The sequence below is a fragment of the Tupaia chinensis genome, unplaced genomic scaffold (genome assembly GCF_000334495.1).
Source record: "Tupaia chinensis unplaced genomic scaffold, TupChi_1.0 Scaffold145396_1, whole genome shotgun sequence".
Classification (NCBI taxonomy): domain Eukaryota; kingdom Metazoa; phylum Chordata; class Mammalia; order Scandentia; family Tupaiidae; genus Tupaia; species Tupaia belangeri.
In genome coordinates, this window is record NW_006205257.1 from 22,964 (window position 1) to 37,145 (window position 14,182).

General features: G+C 38.7%; 1 protein-coding gene across 1 annotated transcript in view; it reads left to right on the top strand.

The window, feature by feature from the left end:
* PHKA1 (phosphorylase kinase regulatory subunit alpha 1) overlaps positions 1 to 14,182 on the top strand; it is a gene marked incomplete at its 5' end in the record, with an annotated part of 125,096 nt that overhangs the window by 19,467 nt on the left and 91,447 nt on the right. The window contains 2 exon segments of the mRNA XM_006168010.2: positions 382 to 460; positions 9,316 to 9,450. Coding sequence (XP_006168072.2) covers positions 382 to 460; positions 9,316 to 9,450 — 214 coding nt within the window.

The following is a 14,182-nucleotide window of genomic DNA, read 5'->3' on the forward strand; positions in this document are numbered from 1 at the left end:
ACATGAACAAACGAGAAAACACTATTAATGGCTTATGTCATCGGTAAAGCATTGTGGTCTGTCATCTAATCTCATGTATTTGCAGAGAAGATAGAGGAATGACCAGAAATCTTTCTGTTTATTACACCTTATAACCCACCTATTATCAGAAAAAGGAGATGTGGCACCCAGTAGAAATTAACTGCAAATAAAATTAATTTGGATATGAATTCAGGGAGCTCAAACATTTTCATACAGTGAAGGCACTTGTTTCCTTTCTATTCTTGTCTCTCTTGTGTTTTGGTGCAGGGTTCTGGGCATAGGAATATTGTTTCTCCTCAAATGTTAGCTTTAAGAAAAAATTTTCAAACCTAATGTGTCTTTTTTATCCTTTTTCTTTAGGGATTTTTAGCTCCTGGAGAAATTGATCCCCTAAATCGTAGGTTTTCTACTGTACCTAAACCAGATGTTGTGGTTCAAGGTATGTATTCTTATCCTCAGCAGCAGAACTGTATATTAAAGGTCTGGTTAGAGACAGAGACCTTTGGGTCATTAAATTATGCTTTCATTCTTCATCTTGCATTTTGTTAGGCTTTAAAAAGTATAAAATAATGGTTTAATTTGGTTTCAAATTTTTGATAATCATAAATGAATGAATAATGTGCTGTGTCAGAGGACTTCAAAATATTACAAGACATTCTTAACCACTTCTTATTTCTAGAAACTTTTGTAATTGTTACGACATTTTAGTCTCCTGGTTATCGCACTTTCTCTCTGACCACTCCTTCTATGCTGATTTTGCTCATACTCTTTCCTTTCATATCATCCTAGTGGTTCTGTACTTAGTCTTATGCTCTTGTCTTTTTGTATTTACTCCCTATATTAGTTTGCTAGGGCTGCCTCCCTCAGAATACAATTGCTTCCATGATTCTAACTTCTGCCTCTTAGGAGAGTACTCAAAACCTTTATTTTTATTCTTAACAAGCAACTTAAATTTGGGGACATCTACTCCATGTAAAATGCTGGGCTGAGTTCTATGAGTATAAGTAGAATTCTAGTTTAAAACATCTCTACAACTTATATTTCAATTACATAACTGAGCTCATTTGTCTCCTTCCCATTCATTTTTTTAAAAATAATTATTTATTTTATTTATGTTTATTATAATTACTATTCTTTAATTTGACTAGCGAGAGAGACAGAAACAAAGTGAGAAAGCAAGCTACCGGGTCCAGGACTCAAACCGTGGTCACCCATGTGGGAGTCCAGCACCTTAACCACCATGCCACCTGCCAGCCCCTCCTTCCCATTCTTTTATATTTCCTAAGAAAAGAAAAATTTTCCACCTTTCTCAATGATATCACCATTTTCCAAGTATTTGAGAGTAGAAAGTTTGGGGTGATTTTTGACTCACCAACATTACTATCCAATCTGATATTAAGTCCTGCTGTGAAGATCCTTTTTAATGTCTCTGGTCATTTGAATTTGGTTTTTATATGGAAAATAATCCCATGTATTTTCTAAACTTCCTATGTTTGGCATCATACAGGTGGTCCTTGCTTATAAATGTACTATAGCAAAGATTACACAAAGTTACTTTTCTCCTCCCACAAGAAAGTTTGTTCTTTAAGGTTTATGGCATCTGGCTATGCTAATCTCCTGGTTGCTATAATTCATTCATTAAAAAGTTTAAGGCTTGGCTCACAGACCTCCTCTGCTTCCCTAAATCCTGTCATAGAGCTAGATTGCAGCATTGATGTAGATAACATCTAACATTCTAGCCTCAAAATACTTGGATATCCATAACATGAGTGATTTTTCCCTCCACCTCTATTTTAGAGACCCACCCCAAGGACCAAACTTTAGGAATATTCCACCTCAGATATATAATATTCTACTCTCTGGTCATGGTCACATATTATTCCAGCCTTCTTTTGCTTCTTGTTCCACTTTTGTCTGTTTTCTCCTAGTCTGCCCTTCCTCACCTTATCTAAGTATCTTAATCACCAATGCACCATATTTCTACCACACCCACACAGAAAAAATCATAGCTCCAGATAAATCTTACAATGTTCATTTTCTGATCCTATACCTGCCCTGCTAAAAGCTACAGAAAAATAAATCAAACAAATGAGCAGAGTGATGGCACTGGAAATCCATGGTTTCCAGCACAGCCCAGCCCACAGTGCTTCCTGATAGTCTGTGTTCTTATCTTTTGTCAGCATTTTCATTCTTCTCAGTCTCTATTCAAAACCTTCTCTGTTTACAGCCCTACCCTTGTTGCCAGCCTAATTCTTGGCCTGATAATCTTATATTTGGAACCCCAACTCTCCTTGCCCCTACTACTTACCCACCCTTGCCTTCTTTCTCCAGTCTCAGGAAAAGGTGTCTCTTCTACTCAAGGCCAAGTCTTCTGATAATTGATTCTGTCCTCTTCCCCAGCTTTCTCTAGTAACTTGCTCTTTCCTGGAATCTTCAAACTCTGCCATTCTGTTGTTTTATTTTGTTTTCTGTTGCTTTTAGAGAAAGAGACAGCACTCCCCAGGGAGGATGGCCACACCGCTATCTCCTTCTCCTCTAATCTCCCCCTCAGGACTCTGGGTACACAAGTGCATGCCCAGTGTGCCGCTGGGCCTGGAACTCAAACCATGTAGTCAACCACATGGGATCCAGTTGCCTTAACCACCACACCACAGACTGGCCCTTATTGTTTTTTGTTTTTTGTTTTGTTTTGTTTTGTTTTTAATCTATTGATGTTCATCTCCTTGTAGTTATATATAGTTCCTTTCTTTCTCATTCAGATTTCTGTTTATTTATATTCCATTCATTCTGTAATCCTTTATAGTCTGGCTTAGTCTGAAAATGATCTTGCTTAAGTAACCAGTGACCTTTGCATTGCAAAATTTGGTAGGTATTTTTCAACCCACATCTTACTGGAACTTTCTGTTCCATTTATCTTTTCTGAAAACTCTTAAATCTCACATCTTCTGGGATAACATACTCCCTTGTACCTCCAACCTTTCTTTAGGACTTTTCTATCATTTTCTGGGTGTCCTTTTCTTCTCTTAGCTGTTATTGTTCCTGAGAGTTCTGTCCTTAGCGCACTGCTCTTCTTCTTTTTTTTTTGAGAGATTTTTGCTATAGGGCGCATGCGCTCGCCAGACAGACAGAGAGAGACATAGAGACAGAAAGCGAGAATCACCCCCCAGGGGGGATGGTCACGCCGCAATCCCTTCTCCTCCATTCTCCTCTCGGGATCTTGGGCACGCACGCACACGTGCCCGGCGTGAGTTTTAAGCCACCGGGTCCAGGACGCGAACCGCGGTCGACTACATGGGAGTCCAGCGACATAGCCATTACGCTAACTGCTGGTTCCCCGCACTGCACTTCTTATCCTGAATGTTTATTCCTGTCTCTCGGCCTTCTCTTATTCCAAACCTTTTCCCTTTCTGACCTCCTTAATTCTTCTCCCAGTCTCAGAAAAATGACCTTACCACCAGTGTCACAGATAAAATATAAACCATGAGACAAGAATCCCCCTACTCCATTCTCACACTTTTTTATTTATCTGCCCATTTCTTATACATTGGAATTTCTCAAGGTTGTATTCTAGGTCCCCTTCTCTTTATATTTTCTCCTTGAGCCATCTCATCTCTTTGTATGCTAATGACTACAGAATCTGTATCAACAACTTCTAAGGTAGCCCCACTTGAATGTTTCCTGTTCACCGTTAACTCAACATGTCTAAAATTTTTCTTTTTTTTTGGAGAGATATTTGCTATAGTGCATGTGCACTCATTGGAGACACAGAAAGCAAGAAATCATCCCCCAGTGGGGGTGACCATGCCGCAATCCCTTCTCTTCTGTTCTCCTCTAGGGATTTTGGGCACATATGCACATGTGCCCAGTGTGTTTTAAGTCACTGAGTCCAGTACTCAAACTGAGGTCAAATACGTGGGAGTCCAGCAACATAACTGCTACACCATCTACTGGTCCCAACATGTCTAAAATGAATCAGCTGCACTTTCATCTACTTTTGTTCCTGTGTGCCTTTGTCATTAAATTAAACATCGTCTTCCCAGTTACACAAATAGACATGTAGAGAATCCTTTTTTTAAGAAAATACAAACTACTTACTATCTCTCAGAGAAACAGAAGAAATGTAGCATTAATTTTTTCTGTATATTTTACCTTGCTTTTTAAAGGTCATATTCTTGGGGCCAGCAGGTGGCGTGGTGATTAAGGTGCTGGACACTCCCACATGGCCGACCACGGTTCGAGTCCCGGACCTGGTGGCTTGCTTTCTCACCTTCCCTCTGTGTGTGTGTGTGTGTCTGGTCAAATTAAAAAATAAATGAATGGGGAAACAGCAGTTAGCGTAATGGCTATGTCACTGGACTCCCACGTAGTCGACCGCGGTTCACGTCCCGGACCCGGTGGCTTAAAACTCACGCCGGGCGCGTGTGCGTGCGTGCCCAAGATCCCGAGAGGAGAATGGAGGAGAAGGGATTGCGGCGTGACCATCCCCCCTGGGGGGTGATTTCTCGCTTTCTGTCTCTATGTCTCTCTCTGTCTGTCTGGCGAGCGCACGCGCCCTACAGTGAAAATCTCTCCAAAAAAAAAAAAATAAATGAATGGATAAATAAATAAATAATTTTACAAAAGGTCATATTCTTAATTAAACTAATATACTGATATCCTTTAATAATGAAATAGTTCAGGACCAGCAGATGGCGTAGCAGTTATATCTCTGGACTCCCACATGGCCCACCAGGGTTCTAATCTTGGACCAGGCACGTGTGTTTCTTGACCCCTCTTTCTCACCCACTACATTCAATCAGTTAACAAATTATAGCATATTTGCTTTCTAAATAACTGTGACCTCCAGTACTAGTATTATGATCCTAATGTAGATAATCAATATCTCTGCCTTGCATTACTGCAATAACTTGCCTTCATTTACTAGAGGGCGTACATGGTTGCCAGAGAAACAAGTGTAGGGAGGTGATGGGGGCTGCTGGGGAAGGAGAAAGAACCTTCCAGTGGGGTGTGTTCATCTTGCAATCCCTTCTTTTCCATTTTCCCAACCTGTCAGGATTTAGGGCATGCACGCCACACAAACCTGACATTTTTCTCAGGCCTCCAGGGTTGAACTTTGAACCATGGTGAACCATGAGGTATCTGGCTCCCTTTAACAACAAAGCCACAGGGCCAGCCCTTCTATAATAATTTTTAACTGGCTTCTCTGTCTTCAGTTTGGCACACTACAATCTATAAGTTTATTTTTTTTTAAGGTTTTTGCCATAGGGCACATGCACTTGCCAGAGAGAGACTGTGACAGGGAAAGTGAGAAATTACCCGCCCAGGGGGAATGTCCGCCTGCAATCCCTTCTCCTCCATTCTCTTCTTGGTAGTTTGGGCACACACGCACACATGCCTGGCATGATTTTCAAGTTGCCAGGTCCAGCACTCAAACCATAGTTGGCCACATGAGTGTCCAATGCCTTAACCATTACGCTGCCTGGTGGACCCACTGTAAGTTTATCCCGAATATACTTTTTTAAACATCCAGGTATGGATATATTATTTATCTGATTACAACTCTGTAGGAGCTCCCCATTGCCAGCCTTCTTAATATGGCTTAGAAATGTCTCTCTCTCTCTTTTTTTTTTTTTAACTTTTTTTTTTTTTTTAAAAAAAAGAACAACACTTTTTTCTTTATTTTCTTATTATTTTTACATTTAATCACCATACATCTTTACCGTACACAAAATAATTTTCCCAGCATGAATACACCGTATACTGCATATTAGTCCAGTCAAAGATATTTCCATATACATTATCCTCAACAGATAATTTTCCATTTTTGTGTCCATTAAATGTTTTGTTTTCCCCCCTTGATTCCCTCCCTCCCCAACCCCTATTCCTCACCCTCCTCTCACACTGTCTCTAGTATCAGAATTTTCTCTCCATGCTTTTACATTTTCAAATCATTCAGTTTTTGCCATAGATTGTAGACATTTTGGTATATATTAAGAGGGGACCTACAGTGCCTCTTTTTCGTAGTCTCCTTGCTTCACTTAGCTTTAAAACTTCGATATTCATCCACTTTCTATTAAATGCCAGAGTCTCATTGTTTTTTTTAAGGACTGAGTAGTATTCTGTAGTGTATGTTGTTTCCATGTCTTAGCAATTGTTATTAATGCTGCAATAAATATGAATGTGCAAGTGTTTTTCCAACTAAGTTTATTCCTAGCCTTTGGTTAGATACCCAGGGATGGAATTGCTGTATTATGTGGTAGTTCTAATTGTAGGTTTTTGAGGAACCTCCATATTGTTCTCCACAGTGGCTGTACTAGTTTACATTCCCACAAACAGTTTAAGAGAGTTCCCTTTTCACCACAGCCTCGCCAGCACTTATCTTTTCTTTTTTCATCTTATCATTCTGACTGGGCTTGGGTGGTATCTCATTGTGGTTTTGATTTTCATCTTCCTTATGATAAAGGATGTGACTTACAAGTCTCTTTACGATCTGGCCCCTGACCTGGTGTCAAGTTTCATTTTTCATCACTGCTCCTTTACACTCCATGTTCCTGCTGTAAAGAGCTCTTTATGATTCCTAGATTCTTTTTTCATCTTACCATTCTGACTGGGCTTGGGTGGTATCTCATTGTGGTTTTGATTTTCATCTTCCTTATGATAAAGGATGTGACTTACAAGTCTCTTTACGATCTGGCCCCTGACCTGGTGTCAAGTTTCATTTTTCATCACTGCTCCTTTACACTCCATGTTCCTGCTGTAAAGAGCTCTTTATGATTCCTAGATTTGCCTTGTTCTCTGTTCCCTTAACTCTTTATCCATGCTGTTTCTTCTATCTGCCACAATTTCTTGCTTACTTTTATTATCATCTCTACCAGATTAACTTCTATTTGGTCCTCTAGTAGGACTCAACATCACTGTCATGTTGTCCCTGTAGAGATCATGTCTGTCTATGTAACTATCACATTTAGCATTCTCTAGCACATAAGAGGCATGTAATAAGAGTTTTCTAAGTATTTTTTAAAACCTGAAATTAAAAAATTGAATTGCTTTTGTTCAGAGTACCCCTGAGGCCCCATAGTGTTGTTCTCTTAACTCTCCTTCAGTCTTCTCTACTCTTTTTTTTAAAATAATTATTTCATTTAACTTTGTTTGTTTGTTTTAATTTGACCAGAGAGGGCCAGATCAAGAGAGAAAGAAACAGAAAGTGAGAAAGCAAGTTGCTAGATCTGGGACTCGAACCACAGTTGTCCATGTAGGAGTCCAGCACCCTTAACTATCACACCACTGGCCCCTGGTCTCCGTTACTCTTACTCCCAACTGCTTTGCCCCCTGTAGAATCCCAAAGCTCAATAACATGCATTTTGTAAATCATTTCCCAAGGATAAAATATAAAAACCTTAAAATGATACATATGCCCTCCATAACGATCTAACCCCTGTTTGCCTTTCTGGATTCATTTATTCATTTATTTTGGCACTATGCAAGGTACTGCATTCTATGGCAATATTGAAATGTATGTGATTTCCCCATACATACACCTACACTTTTTCATATCCATGCTTTTTTTTTTGAGAGATTTATTGCTTTAGGACACATGTGCTTACTGGAGAGACAGAGAGAGATGGAGAGAAAGAAAGTGAGAAATCCCACCTAGTGGAGATGCATTCCTTTCTCCACCATTCTCCTCTTGGGATTTTGGGCATGCATGCACATGTGTCTGGTATGAGTTTCAGATCCAGGACTTAACCCATAATCAGCTATGTGGAAGTCCAGTGCCTTAACCACTACAATACCTGCTGGCCCCACCTCCATGCTTTAAGTTCATTCTGGATCTTCTATGTAGAATATTCTCCTTTCAATTCCTTTCTTTCTTTTGTCTAATTTATTCTTTCAAATTCAGTTTAAGCATCAATTTTAAGGACGCCTTTCCTAAAATCACTCCCAACTCCAGACTAGATAGCTGTCACATCTGGATGGTTTTATAATGTTTTGTGCTTTACTCTATTTACCTAAAAGTTCATTTTATAATCGGTTAATGCGTGGGCTACTTCTATTACACTGTGAGCTTTTTGAAGGAGAGGCTAATTTGTTCATCTCTATGTCCCTAAGACCTCGCATAGCACTTCATCCATTTAGATACTTAATAAATGTTTATGAATGAATGACCACACATATTTTCCTGGACTATTCTCAGTTTACTATTGTTCTTCCTCTGTACATTTTTCTTGAAGAAGCTCTTTCATTTCCATGTTTTTAGTTAAAGATAATCAAGATGTTATATCCATGGGACTCTGTAATTACCATATCCTGCATATCCTGGCCCAAACACCAGCATCCTATTAGTATAATGTTCCTAACATAGAAAAATGCACAAAGAATAATGGCAAAGGAAAGCAAAGTGGCACTTTGTTAAGTAGGCTTTTGTTTTATAAACTCAACATAGAAAATACTGGTAAGCTGGAATGAGCCATTTGGTGCATTCTTTTTCATATGAAACCAATTCAGAACATCTACCAAGACTAGAAGAGCAGGAGTAGAGGGCATGTTTGCCCATGATGCTTAGTGTCAAGCCAGCTGATACCTCACTTGGATTACTGGCTCCCATCCAAGTATCTGTCACCACAGAGGGAAAGTGAAAAGAAGAATCAAGGTGACCTGTCTGCTTCCTTTGTGTGTAGGCTTTCCAGTGAGATGAATTGAATGAGAGGAAGGAAAGGAAATTGTACAGGCTCAGCAGACTCTGAAAATAGAGAAACGTCATCCCCCTTCCCTTCCCACCCCCGCCAACACAATTTCGACTATAGTACCTCCTATGTGTTGATGACTCCAATATTTATCCCCAATCCACCCTGCCTTCTACCACTCTCTAGTTCTAGGGGAACTCTTTTCATTAGGGTGCTCTTTATGACCCTCAGTTCGTGGCCCTGATCTTAAGTGTACTGATATGAAAGAGCCAAAGGAATCAACTTTTACCAAATCTATAATAAACCTTATGGTAGATTTTTTTTCCCATTTAAACATGGTATCTCTGATATAAAGAAAGTGGCTTTCCTAAGGCACACAGAATACTTAGCCAAAAAGAAAAATCCAATACTCTAATCATGGGTGCTTTTCACTTTTACATTTAGATAATGTTATTAAGTGCCTAGCATGATGCCTGTTTCATCAAAGTTACCTCAATCACTGTTCATTTCTTCCCCTTTCCTTGGAGAAGAAAATTGGTGGCTTGAAAGATTTTTAGGTTTCTATTGAAATAAAATTTTCTGCTGACTTTGTACTCTTTCTTTCCTATAGTCTCCATTCTAGCTGAAACAGAAGAAATCAAGGCCATTTTGAAGGACAAGGGAATTGATGTGGAGACCATTGCTGAGGTGTATCCCATCAGAGTACAACCAGCTCGTATTCTCAGCCACATTTATTCTAGCCTCGGTAAGGAGATTGGCTAACTTCCTAGAATTAAAATGTTTTTCGGTATAGGCTGGGTTATTCCTTTTTTTTTTTTTCTTCATCTTATATTGCTTTATTAAACTGAATCTGAGGAGGAATTTAGTGTCTCTGGAATTCAAGTTTCCAACCCTAACAACCCTGAGCTTAACCAACATGTTCTCTCCTTTTTTGGAAGCTTTATTTCTTTTTTGAATACAAGTTAATTTTATGTAGAGTAATAGCCAGCTAACTTGTTTGTAAGAATTTCATACTTTGTAATTTAATGAACTAGTTAATAATATGAAAAATTCCTTAATCTAATACTTTTAATTAATACTTACTTTTATTCAATTTATATATTAAATTTAGTGATGAACTTTTTATATTAAACAAATTACTATACTGTGAATTAAAAAGAATATGCAAAATTTCTATACTGTCTTTGTGGAAAGCTGAATCGTAATCCCCAAAGACATACAGGTTCTAATCCCTGGAACCTATGAACATTATTACTTATATGGCAAAAGGAACTTTGCAGGTAACCAAGTTAAGGAGCTTGAGATAGGGAGGTTATCCTGAATTATCCATGTGCTCACTAAATATAGTCATAAGTGTCTTTATTAGAGGCTGTAGTACCCTGAATCCTGATCCTGCATTTTCAGTGTTAGAAGCCCCCACCCACTCAGGAACTAGAGAGGTCTAGGTCTAGCCTAATATCTGAACACTGTGAGGTGATGGAGAAATCCTCTCCCCACAGTGAACCCACTAGTAAAAGGAGAGAAACTCCTCATCATAAATTTGAACGTACAACTCCTGCTGTGGATACCATATTGCAAAACACAGTAGAAGAGAGAAATTGGCACAGAGCTAATTTAGAAGCAAGGAAAGCACAGGGCACATAGCTAAAAAAACTACTCCAAAGAATTACCAAGAAGTGAATATATCAAATGACTGAAAATCATAGAAGAACCTCAACTATGAGAACACCAGGAAATACTTAACCCACAAGTGAACACAATAACTTATCTCCAACTATGGGAAAAAAAAAAAAAAAAAACAGAGGAAATCACCAAGATGTCAGAAAAAGAATTCAGAGTATTTACTGTAACTAAACTTAGTAAGATGGAAGAAACAAACATACAAACAAACAAAACAGACAACCAGACCCAGGAGATGAGAAAATCATTCTGTGACTTGAACAAAGAACTCCATGAAAAACAAACCATAAAAAGGAATCTAACATAACTTCTAGTGATGAAGACTATAATGTAAGAAATCAAAACCTCCCTCAGCAGTATTGGTAGCAGATTAGACCATGCAAAAGACAGGATCTCTGATCTAGAAGACAAAGCCTCTGACTTAGACAAAGCCACCAAAAAGAATGAAAAAAAAAGAGAGAGAGAGAAAATGAGCACAATATATAGGAAATACAAGATACTATTAAATGCCCTAATATCCAAATTATTGGTATTCCAGAAGGTGAAGAATCTAATAAGGACATAGAACATCTATTCCATGAAATACTTGAGGAAAATTTTGCACACCTAGAGGAGCATTCAGATATCCAAACCTAGGAAGTACAAAGAACTCCAAATAGATGCAACGTAAGAAGATCCTCCTCCTGGCATCTTATAGATAGAATGGTAAAAATCAAGGACAAAGATAAGATTCTAAAAATGGCAAGAGAGAAATGTCAAGTTACTTACAAAGGTTGTCTCACTCTTTGTTTGCTTGCATTGTTTTAGTTGAAAGATCTGACACAATCCTCTAAGGAAGACATAAGAACAGCCAAAAAGCATGTGAAAAAATGGTCAACATGCCTTATTATAAGGGAGATGCAAATCAAAACCACGATGAGATACCACCAAACCCCAGTCAGAATGGCCAAGGTTTAAAAAAAAAAAAAAAAGAAGTGCTAGTGAGGCTGTGGTAAAAAGGAAACTCTCCTATGCTGTTGGTGGTAATGTAAATGAGTACAGCCATTGTGGAGAACAATATGGAGGTTCCTCGGAAACCTACAAATAGAACTACAGTACAATCCAGCAACTTCACTCCTGTTTATTTACTCAAAGGGTAAGAATACCCTCAGTTGGAAAAACATTTGCACATCCATATTTATTATAGCATTATTCAAAATTGCTAAGACATTGAATCAACACAAATATCCAAGAACAGATAAATGGATTGAAAGAGTAAGGCACATATACATTATGGAATACTACTCAGCCATAAAACACTATGAGACCCTGGCATTTGATAGAAAATAGTCAAATATGGAAGATTTAATGCTGAGTGAAGCAATCCAGATTATGAAAAAGAGGCATTGTATGTCTCCTATTAATAGATACCAAATGTCTGCACTCTGACAGAAACTAAAAGATTTGAAGGTATAAAAGCATGGAGACCAAATGTGGATACAAAAAACAGTGTGGGAAGAGGGTGGGTAATGGGACCAGAGGGATGGAATCAAGGGTAGAAAAATGCAAAACATTTCGTGGACACGGAAATGGAAAATTATCTGATGATGATATTGTGTTAAGTAATATCTTAGACTGGACTAATGTGCACTGTAGTCCTGCTGGGAAAATTCATTTTGTTTGCTGAAAAGATGTACAGTGGTTAAATACAATTTTTTAAAAATCAGAAGTTAAAATTGGCAAAGAACTGATTCTCCCCTGGAGCTTTAAAAAGGATCGGAAGGGCTAGCAGGCGGTGTGGTGGTTAAGATGCTGGACTCCCACATGTTTGACCGCAATTCAAGTCCCAGACATGGCAGCTTGAAAATCATGCTGGTCACATGTGCATGCATGCCCGAACCCCAGGAGGAGACTGGAAGAAAAGGGATTGCAGTGTGGCCATACCCCCTGAAGGGTGATTTCTTGCTTTCCCTCTCACTGCCTCTTTCTGTCTCTCTCCACCAAGTGCATGTGCCCTATGGCAAAAACCAGAAACAAACAAAAAGAGGAATCAGCCTGACTGATACCTTGATTTTTATTTTAGCCTCATAATGTTTATTTTGGACTTATGATGTCCAGAACTGTAAGAGTATAAATTTGTGTTATCTTGGGACCAGCAGTTAGCGTAATGGCTATGTCGCTGGACTCCCGTGGTTCGAGTCCCATACCCGGTGACTTAAACTCATGCCGGGCACATGTGCGTGCACGCCCAAGATCCTGAGAGGAGAATGGAGGAGAAGGGATTGTGGCGTGGCCATCCCCCCTGGGGGGTGATTTCTCGCTTTCTATCTCTCTGTCTCTCTCTGTCTTTCTGGTGAGTGCACGCGCCCTGTAGCAAAAACCTCTTCAAAAACAAATTGTATTATCTTTAGCCACTAAATTTGTGATAATTTGTTACAGCATCAATAGGAAATTAACAATCTTTGCCTGAATTCCTTGGGTTCCAGAGCTATTAACATTACATCTAGCTTTAGGAATACATGGATTTCTCTCCTCTTTCTTCCTAGCTATGATGTAGAAAATCACTTTTCTTTTTCATTCAAATCCAACAGCAACAGATTGGACTTTTCTAAAGAAACTTTGCAAAAAAACAAAACAAAACAAAAACAAACAAACAAACAAAAAAAACCCCAGAAAACTAAAATTTAAACACACAGAACAAATTTTACATCCTAGTTAATTTCTAAAATCTAGCACAAATTAACTGGAACATTAAAAATCTCTGAGCCCTTCATTCCCTGCACACACTCAACCCTTTTGGAGGTAAATGCTAAGTCAAGACTCTGAAACTTCTAAGGTTTAATTGGGTTGATGCTTTGCTAGGTGGGATGTGTACCTCAGTCCTCCCCACGCTTCTCGTTTTTAATTCCTTGGCCATTTCCCGTAGCCTCAGACTATAATGTATTTCACTTGGCCATTTCCCGTAGCCTCAGACTATAATGTATACCACTAAATCTCTTGAGATAAATGACGTTAAAAATGAAGATAAATAACTTTTCTGAGTATTATTTGATCTTGTAGTCACCTTCATTGTCCCTCTTAGAAGTCTCTGTGGTTCTGGTTTTATTCAAGTCCTATTGGTGACTTTGACCTGATTTTTTCTGACTCTCCTTCAAAGTTGATAGGTTAAGACCAGTAGGTAGCATGGTGGTTAAGGTGCTGGATCCCAAATGACAAACTCCATGGTTCAAGTCCTGGACCCGGTGGCCTGAAAAACACACCAGGCGCATGTGTGTTCATGCCCAAAATCCCAAGAGAAGAATGGAGGAAAAGTAATTGTGATGTGGACATACCCCTGGAGGAAAGATTTCTCACTTTCCTGCTGTCTGTCACTGGCAAGCACACACACCCTACAGCTAAAAAATAAAAGCGGATAGATTAATTTTACCTTTTGCTTCATCATATCCATTGTTCTAAATCAGCATAAAAATTTTACTAGGAAACATGTAAATTCTATGCACTCAGCCATCATTCCTGAAATCTGCCTACATTGCATTAGGTCTCTCCAACAAACAGAAACCATCTTTGACAATTTATTTTGTCAAGGCCTATACTCCATTTGGGACCCCTTATTTATTTATTTATTTATTTATTTACATTCATTCACTATACATCATTACAGCATACAAAATCAGATTTCCTATACAGAATACACTGTATATTGGCTCAATCAAGCACATCAACATGAGTGTTATCTTCAACAAATAATTTTCCATTTCTTGTTTCCTGTATATTTTGCCTTTTTTTTCCCATCCTTGATTCCCTATCTCTCACCCTCT